Genomic DNA, 17,665 nt, shown 5'->3' on the forward strand with positions numbered 1-17,665 from the left:
AAATTTGAACCAAAATGTGCATCAAATTCAGTGTCAAAAACTGCATCAAAATCTGAATCATTGATGCGGACTATGGCACGGATCCACAGCAGAATTCATCCCTTCAAGTGAAAAGCTAAAATCTGCTGTGAATCTGCAACATGTGAATGTACCCTGTTCTGTTTTTCCTTCAAGCTTTCAGTACACTTAATAATGCCATAAATGGATGGAAGATGTTTGGCAGTTTATTTCAGTTTAATAAATACATTCAACATTAATAATTAAATTGCACAATGGATGTAACCACCAAAAGCACTATAAATAATATGCATTCCTCAAAAACGTTTGTGGGGAAAGAACAGGACAGATATTTGTGTTGCTCATACATTCACCATATATACCCACACTATGCATGTACATATGTACATATAGTCCATCCCACATCCACATTGTAATCTTTGTCACACAACTTCTCATCCAGGTCAGCAAAATATTTCATGTCTCTTGAAACTACAGCTGTTGAGCATTGCATATATGCAGTCCCTAAATATTCACAAAATATTCCAAAAATGTGTGTTGCTTCCAGGCTCATTTTTGGAATTGACCTGTCTAGGTCTTGGAGGTGGCAGAAAGTAGATTTGCTTCTATATAAGCTAATTTATAAAAGGATAGTTCTCAAGGAGTCATGCTCTAACAGGCACCTTAAATATGCCGTCTTCTCACTGTGATAGGAATAACACAATACTGCATGTTATGAAGTCCTCTAGTTTTGCAATCATTGTAGCAACTAATTGCCAGGGAAGCTTTGGTTAAAGTTATAATATTGCAGTTTCTTGAAGTTGTCTAGAAACTGAATTGTCAACATTTTTGGCATCCAAGAGTATTGTAGAATCCCACAAAGTCTGCAGTTGTCTTGAGATGATTTCCAGATGATTTTACAAAGTTCTGTACAATCTGAAGAAAGTTGCCACAAGCAGATATTACATCTGCCATGCAGTAGTCTTGGCACAAAATGAGCTCAAACAAGTTATTACCTCACAGATTCATGTAGATGTCATGACACACAGTAGCCAGGGGAAAAAATATGACATCATAGAGTCTGCCAATTGCTTTGAAGCTTACCAAATTCAGATAAGTCCATGTGTCATGAAAGACATTTTTTTAAAGTCTCAAACTTCAGTCAAGTTGGGGTAGTCATGGCATCACAGTTCATTTCAATTGCATTGCTAGGGTTGAGAATGAAATTCCAACTCCCAACAGTATTCTTCTTAAATATCTAGTAGCTCCATGTACCCATAGGCTCTTCCATGTTGTCAACTGTATAAGAAACATGGTGAATTATTATTGTATTTCATTAGATTAATGCAGATTGTTGAATTACATTTTAACACATAAGGAGGCACTTTTTAAAATGTGACTGTTCCCAGCAAGAGAAGCCAAGTAATCTTGTAGATATGATACCTTTTAATGGCTAACAAAAATACATTATGTTATAGCGAGCTTGTGAGCCTCTCGGGTTCTTCTTCAGGCTAAAAGAAATGGCTTCATGGGCAAAAACTATATGTTTCCCTTGCACTGGTTTTAATAAATCTCCCCATTGTTTATACTAACAGAAGCAATGAAATTTACAGCATTTGTGATTCTAGTGGTATAAAAACTCACCCTGGCAGTCATTGCAGCAAATATTGTCTGGATTTCCGCTGCATTCAGGATCAGTACATTTCCATTTCTGTTTTTCACATTGAGGAACTCCATGCTATGAAGATAAATACACATTTAGATTTGATATAGAAGCAGCCCAATGTTGCAGTTTGTACCTTAGTTCTTATCACATGACTTATCTTCTTTCAATTGCTTTTTTACTTTCACTTTTTTTCTATCTCAACACTTTTCTACCATTTTGCCCACTTACCACACAAACGCAGGTGACACATTTTACCACGCCATATGTTGGCACTGTAGGATTCCACTTCTCGTTGTTTGAATAATGTTGACCCATTACTTTGCACTGTCGGGGTTCATCAGATTGCATTCTGTCTGCCAACTCCAAGGGGGTTTTCTCTTCAACTGTGTGAGAAAACTTTACATTAGTCTCATATATTTAGAATATGTATATGTTGGTGTTCTCCATAGAACAATTAAATACTCCTGTAAACAAAAAGATCAGAAATTATACCAAAAAATGTGAGAAGTACTAACAATGCCTTCTGTAGTATATACTCACCTGTATGTTACCGGTAACCTTGTTGTAATTTCCTCACTTGGCACTGCAGTTTGCAAGATTTGACCACAATAAACACCTATTCTTATTTTATTCTTACCTGGGCATTTTTTGCAGCAGTCCATTGGGTTGGCACGGATAGGATTGGCACAAGTCAGACGTGGACAGGTTTCTCGCACACAGTGCAAGTCTTGTGAGGAACTCTGTGGTGAGGAAGCAGATAGGTCAGTGGAGCTGTGGCAGAGACTGGTGAAAAAGTGAGCGAGAACAGTACAAACTCTCACCTTGCATGAACAAGTTGCACATAATACCAGGCCAAAAGGTTCAACCACAGGATGCCAACGTGTTCCAGCTGCCCTCCATAAGCCATTGAAATAACAACCTGAGAGGGAATCAATAAGTTATGGGGTCTGTAGGTATGGCAGAAATAATTGATGGTAGATGGGAAAAAGTAATGGCAGAAAAGTCTTACCTTCATTTTGAGGTCTTCCAGGTTTTTTCACTTCTTTATTTTCTTTTTTCTCTATAAAAAGACATACAAAGAGATTTTGATGTGCAACCAAATAAACTGTGATGTGAAGTCGTGAGACACTTCAAAACTGGAGCAAGGGCCAGAAAACGTGATAAAAGCATCTCCTTGAAGGTCTAAATAAGAGGTGATGACATTCAGAGCTACGAAACTGGATCTTTATTGAATAGAAATTATTTTAGCCCCTGCGACTGACAAAGGTCCAAATATACTTTACATGAGGGACTAAATATCCAGTTTATTCACTACAATCAAGAGTTCTGCCCTTCTTCTATATTGTTGTCTGAAGAGGATGGATATGTACCTACTTTTTTGGGTTCCTTTTCATCTCACTCGGTTTTATTATACAGCAATTACTACTTCTACTGTATGTTAGAGGTGTGCAAAGATACATAACTCACCATCATGTAAATATCCTAATTCCTAAGAAGTCTCAAATTAAGGTGATCACTTACCTTCACACACTGGACAGCACTGATCAGACAACTGAATGGGTTGGGTGCAATTCACTGGCTGACAAACGATGGGGTCACAGATAACTGTGCGCTTCTGAAAAAAAGGAAATAAAAGACTGTTAATAAAATTGCATCGGCTCAGAGGGAATAAGAATGGTAGCCGAATGATGTGAGGTTAGATATATGTGATCTGTATGGTTAGGCTGACTACCAATGAAATACAATACGATCAGAGTTAAATCATTAGCTTCAGCCATTGAGCAAACCTAATAACTCATGCAAAGAAACACCAATGCATGGATACAGAGACAGAATGAATATATTACACATATTTCCACAATTTAGGGCTGATCCCATATATATTGATTCAGGACAAGCAACCTGCAATTGCGTGACAGCAAGTTTAATGTATGCCAGATGCCTCTGCTGTTGTGAGTGATGGGGCTTTTACAAGTTAGGACAGAGAAGCAAAGCTGTTACAGATCACACGGCTCATTACTACTAACGGTATGCAATAAAATGAGGCACCATGTCACCTTTCAAGAAATCCTCAGATTATCCATATTTACAAAAGGAACATTGATAACTTATGGCAGTACATCATAATTCACTGTAAACTAAATAAGAATTTCTGATTATGGAGCTTCTCCTGTGTTGCAGAGATGCAGTGCTTAAACTAGGTGGATGAAATATATAGTCAGATGGACCACACAGACAGATGTCCTCATTGCAATCCCTAAATTCCCTGCTGTGATTCACACCATGTTTGGCCCATCCGCCAGGTGTTAGCATACCCTCTTTGCTTACATTTGACAAGTTCCCTCAGGCTATTGTCTTTTTTTTTTTTACTGAATATGGCTTTGGAATAGCTATAAATCAGCGCACTATAAAAAGGATGTATACCACAACTGTATTAACATTCACAACACAACAGACTTGCTTCTACTGTATCATGCAGTTCGGATAATACAGAACTAGTCAACCCTCACCTGACAACTGCATACAGAGCACTTCTTGTCATAGTCAGGGGCCCACCGACTTCCATGAGCCCTCAATTTTCCTTCAAAATAACATGATCTTGGATCTTTCCTGAGATCTTCGGAGTCATGAACATTTCCACTGTCAGTTAACTCACGCTCAATGTCCTCAGGAGATTGTGTTGTGCCTCCTGATTCACAACTGTTTGGAATATGCACCTGGCAGAATACAAGGAAAGAAGGAAACATAATAATAATTTGCAATTTATAAACTAGAGTTAAAGGGGTTGTCTCATAATCGATAGCATTTATAGTTAAATCCAGATGATAATTGTAAAGAGTTTTGTATTTACACTTAAAAAAAAATGCTTTTATGCCCAGATATTCCAGAACGAATGTTAGAATAGCGCCACCTATTTCTATTCTGTGTCCACCTCAGTTAACATTCCAAGGTGGTCACAAATGTTCAGTCTTGCTTAATAATATTATTATTAATAATAATAATCGTCTTTATTTATTTATCACATACATATTATGCAGCAATTTCCATCACTTGATTTTGGGTTCTGTCTCAATTGGAGCTCGCAATTTTTGAATTCACCTATTCACATGTTGCTTCTTTCTCAGTTCCACTGGGTATGTGAAGGGTGTGATGATCAGCTGCTTCTAGAGATGCTGAGCAAGTGCTAAGAGAAAGTGTTACTGATAAAAGACAGTGTTGCTACAATTGCACTTGCTCAGCAACCAGGGATTCCTCCATATACTTCCTAGAGCAATGTTCCCCAACTCTAGTCCTCAGGGACCACCAACAGGTCATGTTTTCAGGATTTCCTCAGAATTGCACAGGTGATAAAATTATTGTCGGTACCTCAGACATTGCCACAGGTGTTCTTACCATAGGATATCCTGAAAACATGACCTGTTGGTGGTTCCTGAGGACTGGAATTGGGGACCCCTGTCCTAGAGCAATGACAGAAGCAAGATTGAGCACTTGTGACCTCCTTGGACCATTTATGAGGTGGACACAGAAAAACTATTTAATAGAAACAGCAAGTGGCACTATTCTAATATTATTCCTGAAATACCTGGGGATAGAAACATTTTTTTAATAAGTAAATACATAAAATGTTTAGAATTTTGGGCTGATGTAACTATAAAGAGTAGTTTTCAGGAACAACCCTTACAACAAATTAACTAAAGAAAAAAGAATAAAAGTAAGAGCTGCTTACCCGACCCCTAATCTCTCCACGTGGGTTTAGTTTTGTGCTGACTTGAATGAAGGCTGTTCCATCATCCAGGTGCCTAAAGAGCTCTAGATCAAGGTCTTTAACGCTACCTTGAGCCTATAAAAGGTAAACATTAGAATTCACTTGGTAATTTTTTGATGAAATGAAACGCAAATGATGGGAGTTCCACAACATTTGTTTTTGCAATGAGAGTTAATTCCAATTGTTTTATTACAAAATGCTTAAATAAAGTTGCTTTAAAATGCAAAATGTGTTATTTATAGTACAACAAAAGGCGTCTTTTTAGAATAAGTTGTCATACGTGTACATGAGGAATAAGACTGTTTCTGATAATTATATTATTGTTTTTGTAACACTGCGTTTTTTGTTAACGCTATTGTCAATGGGACTTTCTAATGTTAAAAACGCAATGCAATGCACCAAAAACGCAATTACTTTGTGTTGCGTTTTTAACATTAGAAAGTCCCATTTACAATCGCGTTAACAAAAAACGCAAACGCAAGTGTGTGGGAGCCCTTAGAGAGACTGAACGGTTTAAGTGGAAGGCGGCAGGAAAAAAGGAGCATTTTGCTCCGCAAACTATTTTACAAAGTTGGTTGTTATATTTGCCTGCACCAAGGCTGTTTTAATACCCAAGTAGGTAATAAAATGCGGCCCAACTCCACTGTCATGTGCCCTATCCCTGAACTTTTTTTGTGGCAAAAAATTGTCAAAAAAATAAATAAATAAAACACACACTCACTTAATCCAGGTTCAGTAGGCTGCTGGTTTCCCTGCTGTCTCTAATCACCTTCGGGTCCAGCAGTCACGTGCCCATCTAAGCACATAACCATGGTGGCAAAATACCAGCCTCAACAGGTACTGAGACCAGTGATTGGCTGCAGTGGTAACGAGCTTCAACAGGCACGTGACTGCAGGATCCAGTGGAGATGCACAATAGATGAGTGTAATTTTTTTTTTTCTTTTTTTTAACCTATGTGATACTTTTCAACTGTATCCATGTCCTGAGGACACATATGTAGTGGAAATTGGTACTGTTGTTAGGAGGCTTGATGCTACCAGGGAGCTGAGTGCAAAAGCACCTTTTCTACTAAAGCAGCCCTGGCGTGTCCTATTGATTTATTCAAAATTTGGTGAAACTTCAGGCACCATTTAAATCTCATTAATCTTACCTCTGAACCATAGAAGCCTTTCAACAGCCTCTTGTGTCCATGGGAGCTCTCACTGACTTCACCCAATTCAGCAAATCCATGTAAGTGAGCATTTAGTGCTGCGTCTTCTGCACGTCCCAGGCCAGTCACTACAATCTGATAGTGCAAGTGACAGTGCTCATCCAGAGACACCCACGCATGGCCTGCGGATCCTGTCTTCAGAGGAGGTGACACAAACTGACCAGCTAAAGGGATTGGAAGCTCTGCAATACCAAAAAAAGACAATAAATTGCAAGCGGATATTTGCTTCTCAATGAACAAAGATGATCTGATTCTCATTAACAGTCATGTAAAGGGAACATAAGACAAATTCCTTATCATGACCCACCCTGTGAAGAATGGAGAATACAAGATTTGTGTAAATAGGTAGGCAAAAAAAGGCAGGTAGATGAAAAATGTTAGGACTTATACACACGAACGCATTTGCGCTGCATATTACGCATGCAAAAATTTGCCTGTGCAATACGCAGTGAATACAGCCCATTGGTTTCATATGCATTTTTTGCGCACGCAGCATTTCCTATTTTCATGTGTATTGCACACGAAAATAGTACCTCAACAGCAAGAAAACGAAAGTCATGACCACGGTAGGCAACGGTACAGTGAACATAAAAATTGACAACAAAGAAGTCGAGACGGTCCAAGATTTCATCTTCCTTGGATCCAACAGGCAACGGATAATCTGGACCTGATATCAATAGACGGATTACACTTGGTAGGAATGCAATGCAAGGAATGGAAAAGATCTGGAGAAGCAAGGATATTAGCATTGCAACAAAAACCAGACTAGTTAATGCAACCATCTCTCCCATAATTGCGTATGGTTGCGAAAATTGGACGCTCAGAAAAACAGAGAGAAGGAAAATTGATGTGTTTAAACTATAGTGCTGGAGGAGAATGCTCCGGATACCTTGGACTGCCATGACAATTAAAAAGGTAGCGTTAGATCGTGTCTAACCAAAAATATCACTACAGGGCAAAATCATCAAACAGCGGCTCTCTTTTTTTGGACATGTAATGCGCGCAAAGTCACTGGAAACAGTACTGATGCTGGGCAAGGTCAGTGGAAAGAGAAGATCAGGATGACAAAGAACAAGATGGCTAGACACAATCAAGGCCACCACCAACATGTCAATCGCCGAACTGAAAGAAGCCACGAAAGACAGGAATGTGTGGAGATCATTGATCCATAGAATTGACCGAGGGTCGGATGCGACTGAACTGATAATCATCATCAAACTATTTAAACTTAATTGCCCATTAAAATCAACGGCAGCATGCTTGAGTGTTTTTTAGCCTTCGCAAATACACATGGCATATGTGCAAAAAATACAGTAAAATATGCACACATGCGTGCAAAAACGCAACGCCCATTGTGAAGATGTGCACGTAAATATGCTTACACCCATGTGCAGCCGGCCTTAGGGAAGAGAGAGAGTTAAAGTAAGACTCTGAAGGGAAGAATCACAAGAGGAAAGGACAGGCTTAAGTTTAGACATCTTGTATGGTCCGCACTCAAATTTACAGAACAGTTGACAAGGTGTGGCACAAATGTGAAGGCAACAAATCTAATCTGAACCAGGGTGTAAAGTAGTTCAAGGATTATGGACACATAAGGGCTTCATCAGACAAATGCATGCATAAATCTGCTTGGCACAATAGAGCATATTTGCGCACTAACAAGGGTTGTCCGCATTATTACACCCTTCCCGCTGATTTTTTTAACCTGCCATAGACTTCTACGTATGGCAGTTTTCTGCGTTACACGCAGAAAGATAAGGCAGGTCCTATCTTTTCTCGCACGGATGAAGTGTGCGCGAGAAGCATGCTCATGAGAGCAAACTCATTGAGATCAATTGGTTCGCTTTGTCATGTTTTGCAGGCGTGAGTTTCACGTGTGCAAAAAACGTGCGCAAACATGTTCGCCTGTTTAAATCCAAGTTGTATATATGTTCTTTATTCACTCATACAGCATGTGAATACAGGATATATGACGGTCATTTATTTGTCCATTATTATAGTATTTATGCATTGATTTTCAATCTCACCCTCGTGTCTGGCCCTCAAACCGCTGTATAACAAAGATGTGATTTGCCCCCTTAGTTCGCCTTCTGGGAAGTCCTTTGTGGCTACATTAAGGAATAGCTCACTCTGAAGCAGCATGTGCAGATCTCTGGCATTGGTACCCGTCCAGAATCCCCAAGCCTGTTTTGTAGAAAAAAAACATACTTCTATCAATCATTTTCCGTGCTGTTATGCATAAAGTGTGGTATCAAGATCTGACGTTTCTGCATAAATCTATTGCTAATCTGGTTAATTTGTTTCTTATGAAACTGCCTACACATGTAAGTAAGAGATCTAATTGCCCCACTGGGGAAAGGGATTTATGTACGGGATTAGTGCACATATATGCAATTACAGAGCAGCAATTAAAGGGGTTGCATCATTGAAATTAATGGAGTCACGCATATGGGACTGCCGATGTATTCAGTCTGACATCACTACAAGTGGGTACAGCTAGCCTGCAGTGATGAGAAGAGGTGGTCACGGACCCTCATTCTCAGGATTGGTGTGGGTCTCAATAGTAAGACTCCCACCAATCAGGCTTCTTATCACCACCCTATGGATAGGTGATGAAAGTGAATTCTGGTACGACCCCTTTAAAGTCCATTGGAACAACTCTTAAGGAGGGTCCTGTAACAGGGCACAGTGAACAGCTAAGAGGACATATGAATAGTGGTTGTTCTTAATGGACCCCTTTAAGTATCACATATTATTTGCTATCAGACCACTAACCAACCTTTCTGATTACATTTAAAAATTTTCTGAATATACCATTAAGCTATTCTTTTATATTGCTCTCAACTGTTCACCATTTATCCTTTGTTGTTACCTTTCCATCATGATAGTCTTTTGTCAGATCATGCAGAATGTTTCTCTTAATCTTCCTTCGAGGTTTAGTCTCCAAAGTCACTGCGGTCACTGCACTCACAATGCCAGCAACTTGAAGCTATAAACAGAAAACATGCATTGAGATGAGTACTACTAGCACTCAGGCTTGGACTGGCCAACAGGAGAACAGTTGAATTCTTCCATAGACACTGGGCCAAAGTGGGCCCCTACCCCCCAATCCTGCACGAGCAGTACACTGCACAATACACTTGCTGCACTACCTACAGATAGGCAGCATACAGAATATACAATACATCTATACGATAACCTGGCTAATTTATCTATTCATATAGACACATAAGCTGGCTGAGGTGACATTTAGGTGCACTGGGAGGTCAGCCAGTATCCACAAGCTACGTTGTTATGGGTGAGGTCGTAGGATTACTATGACGCTATTTGGTTTTAAAACAAATTGGCATGGTTTTCAAATTGATTGTTAACAGCCATACAGTTTCATAAGTAAAAAGGCTGCTCACCTGCAAAAGCATGGAGATATTAAAAAACTATTTGGAAACTGCTGTTTTTTTTTTTTTATATATAAAACTGCTTATTGGTGCAGTTTTTGACCATACTGTGGCCATTATCCGTGAGCTTGCCCTCACAGGATATTCCATAAATGCCACCTGTGTGATCCTCACCTAGACATATCTATATAGAGTACCTGATACTCAAGTGTTCCATTTTCATGCAGGGTGATGGTGGCTGACCCAACTGATCCTGTCTTTGTAGGGTTCAAAGCGTCTCCTCCTGACAATACACTCTGCAGTGCTATGATGGAAGCAAAAGAAGGTGAGATGTGTCAGTGTCTAAAGGTTACACTTAGCAGCAATGTAAATATGAAAATAAATACGTAAAAATGATACTTTATTGCACACCAACATATTTGTCCAGCACAAATTTGAAAGACTGAAGAACATCACATCCAGTACTGAAATATGTATATATATATATGTATATATATATATATATATATATATATATATATATATATATATATAAATAAATAAAATATTGAAGCTCTTTAATTTGGGAACACTTACAAAAAATCTTAACGTCAATAAAACCTAGTGTCTTCCAAAAATGTTCAGCTTCGCTTTGCCACATCAAATTGTTATGTGAAGTTACTTTACTTACTGTCACAAGACTTTCGGATAGTGATAGGGCCTGAAATACGTTGTCCATGTCTTCCCTCTGTTTGTACTGCAATCTTCAAATGTCCCTGGGCAAGCCATTGCATTTCACGGCTGGAGAGATCTGGTAAAACCTCTGCAAAGTCTGGTTCCTAGAATGGGCATGGGCAATGAGAAAAGTAAGCAATGTAAAAATGAATTCAAGTATGAAAAAGAGATTTCATTTTCTGCACGATGAATCATAGAGACTGCATATGACTCACCTGCGCTGTAATATTAGCATAGAGCTCTCGTATAACATGATTCTGATGAATTATTTGCACAATTATTGGAATCTTTTCTGTAATGGAAAAAAAAATAAGAAGTCTATCAACAATAAGCTACAGTGACTAAAGTCACTCAGCCCTTCCCATTATACAAGTATACTTAATCACTTGTTCCATCATACTGAATATGATTGACAGTAAAGCTTCATCTTTTCGAAGTATCAGCATCAGAAGAATTTGAGTTCTAAGACTGGACAATGTTTCATGCCAAGTACATTTAATTGGTATCTGTTGAATGCCTTAACCATTTCCAATCCAATTTCTATCCTGGTTTTCCTAGGGGGCTTACTCTTTTTCTGCCGTTATACAACAGCGCTATCTGCTGGCTAAAGCCAGTACTGCATGAGGTGACACGTTGGATAGGCTCCGACACTAAAGAGGCTGGCAATATACAGTAAGAGAACCCTGATGGACGTCTTCCAACATCGGAGCTGTACAGCCTTAAATCATGTCTTCAGACGTCAGACAGTGGATTGGAAAGGGTTAATAAACAACAGTTTAACTCTTCTTTTATCCCTAATAAGAGTCTGGGAGGTAATATTTCTCCGTACAGAGAGGACCATAGGAGAGAGCACCATGATGGCGTAGGGAGTCTTATAGGCCATGCAATGCCCCCTGGAAAAAGCTATACAAATGAGTGATGGAATAATCATCCACCATGCAACATATTGGAAGGTAGTTACTCCATGAATCAATATCCGACCAGGCCCTCAACATGACTTGGGATGTAAGCCTAACCAGAAAACCCATTTACCCCAAAACAGTGGTAAGTAGACGGGTATTCTCATTTAGCTTACATTCCTAGTCATGTTGGAATGCCTATTTAAAGTTGAGATATTGACTCCTAGCGTAGCTGCCTTCGAACTGGAGGTATTATTGCATTACTCATTTACATATATCTCTACTTTATTAGAGGCTGTTCTGCTTCCTAAAGTTCTCACCTCGCTCACCTCCTTGCATTCCTCTTAACATAAGGATGAAGTGCAGATTGTCATCCACATCACTAAGTGTCAGCATAGCAAGACCTCGTTCAGTTGCTTCCTCTGGTGAGTTTGGTGTTAGGAGAGCACTAAAAGACTCTGTTAACAAAAAGTCACATTAATTTGCATATTATTACTTTCACCTTTCGAATATATATTGCAGAACAGTTCTAGTATACACTATACATTCTTTTCTTAATCTGTATTTTTTTCTTGAAATGCACAATGGCTAAATACCTGAAAACAGAGCCTTGTGACGAAGAATCTTGCCAGAAATTTCAGGTTCAGAAAGTGGCATTGTCACCAAAGAAACAAGTATGTGTCCCAAACGTAAAAGATGTAGAGCAGAGCGAGGAACCGACCTCCATATTCCACAGATCTGGGTAAAGTAAATTCTTGTTACTGATAGTAAGGCAATAGTAATACAGAAAAAGAAATTAAATAAACTACTTACTGTGTCACTTTGTGGGTATCCGACTCTGTGTACAGGATGCTCGAATAGTACATTGCCATCAGAATCCGAAAAACGAACACGGGAAAGACTATCCAACCTATAGACAAAAACACAACAAAAAGTTGGATGAATTCTATTCTTACATAATGTTGACGATATTAAACTTGGTGATGGAAAGCATTAATTAAAAATATGAGATGTAGGATAAATAGACAACACATACCCTTTGTAGGTGATGGAGAAGAGTAAATTGGAACGCTGTAAATTAAATTTAGCCTTGGCAAGACCAGTACTAACTGGAGGCCACACATAACTGGAAGCAGTCAAAAAGGCCACATACTCTGTAAAAATAAAACAGGCATGAATACAACACAACCCATAGCAGCTTAGTACAACCAATAAATAGTATAGTATTGTATAACTAAAGACAACTGAGGACATTTCTGTACTGCATATTGAGGTGCCAAAATTCTATTAATGATGTATAAAATGTATATACAATAAAATATAAAGATGTATCAAAAAGAAAATACATAGTATGAAATCCTGGAAGTGAAAGCTGTGGGCTTAAAAAGGCACCAAAAGGGTTAATATTGTGGATCTGATCTGTATTCACAAAGCATTGTGCACATTTGGCTTCTGTCCCTAGGCCACACTCCATTTCTTAATAAGCTAAAGCTGTATTCAATATGTATTCAAGACCATTCTGATGGCCATATATTTCATAAAAGAATGTAAACTCAAATGCCTTTTTCAGTATTTTTGCTGAAATTACCTGTGCGGCTGTCTTCCACGCCGACATCATCAGAGCTCAGATAGGAGCGATCGTTATAAAGATCATCATCTTTTTCTTGGAAATACTCAAACTCATCAAAAACAAATTCCGATTTTTTCAAAGCAGGGAGGGGAGGAAGAGCTGCATAAAAACAGGAAAATCAACTTAACACTGAAAAAAGAGAAAAATGACAAGAATGATGGAGCAGCAAAAAAAAAAGAACTTCAAAACTCTACAAGCCTTACTTCTGGGACAAACTCGACAGCACTGTCCAGGGATTTCAATGGGATTAGCACAGGTAGGTGTAGGGCAATGACTCTTAATGCTCTTACAACTGATCTTCCCGGATTCTTTTCCCCAACGGTTTCGTTGCTTCAAAAAAAAAAACAGAAAAGATGACAAAGTTTTACAGGAATAATAGTCCTAACCTCTAGACACAAACGTAAATGTAGAAGCTAAAGGGGTGTCACATGAAAGAAAGCCTTCCAGAAGGCCATCTTTAACCAGTAGATAAGTTGATTGACTACATCTTTCTATTTTTACGTAAGGGCCATTTACACGCGACGAATGTCAGGCAAACGATACCCAACACTCATCCTGTGCCTCCTCGCTCCCCTGCTGCGGGAGCTAGAAGTGCTGGCTCACTCACAGACGGGGGGGGGGGGGGTCTGCTGGAGGAGATTTCTCTCTTTCGCTCTCTTGCCCCTCTCCATTGACATAACACAGCGGCCGTTTAGTACTGAATGGCCGCTAGTTACACTGAGCGATCAGCTGATCGTCCATCATTTATGCTGCATAAGCGATGGACGATGAGTAGATCACTGATCACTCAGTGTAAATAACAGCCATTCAGTATTGAACGGCCGCTATGTTAAGTCAATGGAGAGGGTCGGGGGAGTGCCGGAGTGAAATCTCCTTCAGCCTCCCCGCTGTGAGCCAGCGATACTAACTTCCATCAGATGCACAAGAGCGAGTATCTGCGGGGACGAGTGTCGGACATCGTTTGCCCAACACTCGTCCCGTCTAAATGGGCCATTAGGAATTGTCACTAATTAATTAGTCTTCCAATACACAATACAAATCTTCCTCTTAGGACCTTACTGCGCCTATTGTCCTCTTAAATTATTATGTATCTAGTAATTAGCAATCAATCAATCAATCAATCACTGCATAGCCTGACCTTTCTCTACTGCTTTCTGAATACCAGCCATTCTACTATGCCTAATGGCTAGTTCTTGCTTTTTCCTACCACCTGTACCTACAGTAGATGCCTCCATACATACTTTCTCTTATTGCATCTTTTACCTGCCCCAACTTTGCCACATATCTCCCCTCCAGAGATCATTCCTTACCGCTTCACAACGGCATACCACACAGTAGGCTACGCCAAATGGTTTTCCCAGGTCTGGATGCCATGTATCTTCGAGGGAGTACATTTTATCACCAAGATAACAACCTAAAGGAATAAAACGCATGAAGAGATAAATACAATAATGTTCCACCGAGATGCATCAATCAGAACGATGGCTAACATTTTGAAGGGATGGTTATTACACACAATACATTGGAGCCCACAAATAGTTCCACAGAAGAAGTAGCTTGCCTGCTCTCCCTTCTGGAATACATTACAGTGAGGTTGGCTGCTCTGTGTGTCCTGATTCCTGGCAGAGAGTATGATGGGACTATGCCAGAGCCAAGCGCTGCCTCTGAGGGTCCGTAACCAAACAGAAAACAGAGTTCTGCTCCGATTGCAACCCACAAACAACTTCTACTAACCCCAGTATAGCCATGCTGAACCACAGAAGTCATTAGTAGTATGCACACCCAGCCAATGCAGAAGACGTGAATACCCCAAACTACTTTATAAGTTTATCACAGAATATAAGATCCAATAAAGGCAGACATTTTCATGAGACTTGTAGTTCTTGTATGAATAGATATACAATCTATGGATTCTACGAATTCCTTTAAGCCAGGCAAGGGACGCTCTGGTTAGATTTATAGTTCCCCAACATCTGGTGCTGTAGATATCTCAAACCTGAATAGAATCACGCAGAACATGGAGGACCTGCAGGACAGCCTGCAGCTTGTGACACTGCTACAATTCTGTGAAGCAGACGCTGACCGTAGTTATATTACACTGCAACATTCGCAGGAATTTAAGGGAAAATGTGACACGAAGTGCAGAACCCCAAATATGTGACTGGGGCATGACTGAATGGAGCTCTGGCAGCTGACGAGCTCTGTGTAATGGGGCTGAGTTACATAAACACTCTCTCATAGCAACTAATAAGCAGTACTCTTCCTATGGGAGATATTACTGTGACAGAACATTCCCCAAGTCTCCTCCATGGATCTACTGCACTATATGGTAATAATAATGATAATTGTGACACTCCTACTACAACCTTTCCCCACATTCACCAAAATTCCTATCCTTATAGATGGAGCTGTGCAGAACTTGTCTTTTAACTCTTTGGGGCTGTATAGTTGTGCATTTATGTCCAAGGTAATATAATTCTGCAGCTTTTCCTGCAGTCCTATGTAAAACCACAGCTGTGAAGTTAGGAAAAGTTCTGCAAATGACAAACTCAGCTCTGCAGTATGTCAAGTCTTATTGTACTGCTATACTACACATCACAGAGAACTCTTAATATCTCAGCGTCCCGACATCACCTGCTGCACCACATGCACTCTATATATATGGTATATACATACTTGTAGTGCCACTTACCAATCTGTGACTTGGATGGCAGAAGATCCTGCTCAGGTTTGATGGGCAGAAGAACTTTCCGACGTGATGCATCAGCAGACAGTATCCAAAGAGTAAACAACGGCAGGAGATGGGCATATGATACCCCCATGATACCCTGCTATAGTCAGCGGAGATGACCCTTGAAAAAGTCCGGTACCCTGCCCTCCTTGTTCCGAGCTATTCAGCCAGCAATATTTGGGACACGTCTTCTTCTTGTCACTTGTGTTTCGGCTTCCTCAGTGCCCCTGTAACTCTACCAGTGCCAGGTCACCGTCCAGAGGGCACAGTTCAGTCCATTTACCCAGACACCTTATAATAGCTGAGAGGGTCAAGAGCTGGATTTATAGGGGAAGGCACTGCTAGCAAACAAAGCCCCCCCTCCGCCCCCTTTGTAATCTTGCAGAAGTATATTGCACTCACTCTGTGAGTCGATGAGTCGCTCAGCAGGGTCTCAGCCTGAGGAAAGTGTCTGTTAACAACACTGAATAGCCCAGTGGGGACTCTGGGCTCCCCCCCAAGCCGACACACTCAGACACAGCATCCTGACTCAGCCTGGACCCACCCAGGAGAGAGGGAAGAGGATGAACACAGAGGGAAGAGAGGGATACACACAGAGAGCAAGAGGAAAGAAAGAAACTGGGGAGACCAAAAGTATGGGGAAACATATGGACTGTGAAAATAGTTATAATACTATAGGGACATATGCACAAAGCAGGGAGAATGACAAGAAGACACATCATAACCATTACTTATCCAGAGTAGTCTAATAGTTACTAATCCAGTCTTATTAATAATACAGTATATAAATATAGCAATAATATATTCCAAAGCACTGTACATCACTCACATCAGTCTCTGGCCAAACTAAGTGTTTTTAGATTATGGTAGAATAAGATTTCAAAAGTTAAGTTTTAAGTCACCCTAACCTTGCAGACTATTCCCAGGATGGTAATGCCCAAGGGTCAGTAATATCATGGTTATACTACATCACTACATAGTATCCTCTAGCAGGCCCGGATTGTAGTACAACAATGGGGCTCATAGCATTTAAGACCATCTTGTTAATTGGAATTCAGAAGAGATCACTTGCTGCAAGGATCTATCACTTTTTTGATGTTAGTTCAGAAATAAGTTATTGTTAATTCTTACTGGTGATATGACCTGAGCGTGCAATGAAGAGGGGCCGGGCACATGTTCTGTATAGTTGGTGGATGTGCCCTCATAATCACTATCTCTAATGGGCAAAGTCTGACGATGAGTACTATATTTGGACTATTTTAGTGCCCTTAGTTGTCATTTGCCATCCTGCGGGCATCACCTATGAGCACTGAGCTGTGATGCCAGTACGTACAGCATGTGACCACTAAGGCCAGTGATTGGCTGCAGTTGTCATAGGCTGACAACTTGGAAACAAAGACTTCACGAACCGTCCAAGCATCTGTGCTGAGTTGCTGGGAGATTGAAGAAATGAGCTGTGTTTTTTTAATAACATTTGTGTCTCTTTATGCTTTTTTTTAGAAATAGTTGTGGTCATATATTAGCTGATAAGAACGTGCAGAAGAGGAGAGAACAAAGGAAAACTTAGCCGTCAGTCCAGTTTCACGGACAGATCTCCTATTGAGACTCAGACTGCAGTCTCTGTTTACTGTTATATGTAGAAGCTGCAGAACACAA

The 17,665-nt window shown here is 40.0% G+C and overlaps 1 protein-coding gene across 2 annotated transcripts; it reads right to left on the minus strand.

Annotated features, from left to right (window-relative positions):
• Window positions 1–211: 211 nt before the first annotated feature.
• On the minus strand, window positions 212–16,489 carry CHRD (chordin). Of its 2 annotated transcripts, none has more exons than XM_066603426.1 (23): window positions 15,971–16,489; window positions 14,589–14,692; window positions 13,482–13,608; window positions 13,237–13,377; window positions 12,685–12,802; window positions 12,462–12,558; window positions 12,245–12,386; window positions 11,978–12,106; window positions 10,965–11,041; window positions 10,706–10,853; window positions 10,233–10,339; window positions 9,513–9,629; window positions 8,668–8,824; window positions 6,581–6,822; window positions 5,391–5,504; window positions 4,174–4,380; window positions 3,185–3,278; window positions 2,673–2,723; window positions 2,485–2,582; window positions 2,301–2,403; window positions 1,892–2,046; window positions 1,642–1,735; window positions 212–1,296 (listed from the first exon to the last, which is right to left on the minus strand). In XM_066603426.1, exons 1-23 carry the CDS (start codon window positions 16,098–16,100, stop codon window positions 1,256–1,258), a joined length of 2,793 nt encoding a protein of 930 aa, XP_066459523.1. In that variant the 5' UTR covers window positions 16,101–16,489; the 3' UTR covers window positions 212–1,255. The 2 variants fall into 2 exon arrangements, with proteins under 2 accessions (XP_066459523.1, XP_066459514.1); XM_066603417.1 differs by having other exon boundaries at window positions 11,969–12,106.
• Between the last annotated feature and the right edge of the window lie 1,176 nt (window positions 16,490–17,665).

The sequence above is a fragment of the Eleutherodactylus coqui genome, chromosome 1, assembly GCF_035609145.1.
Source record: "Eleutherodactylus coqui strain aEleCoq1 chromosome 1, aEleCoq1.hap1, whole genome shotgun sequence".
NCBI lineage: Eukaryota > Metazoa > Chordata > Amphibia > Anura > Eleutherodactylidae > Eleutherodactylus > Eleutherodactylus coqui.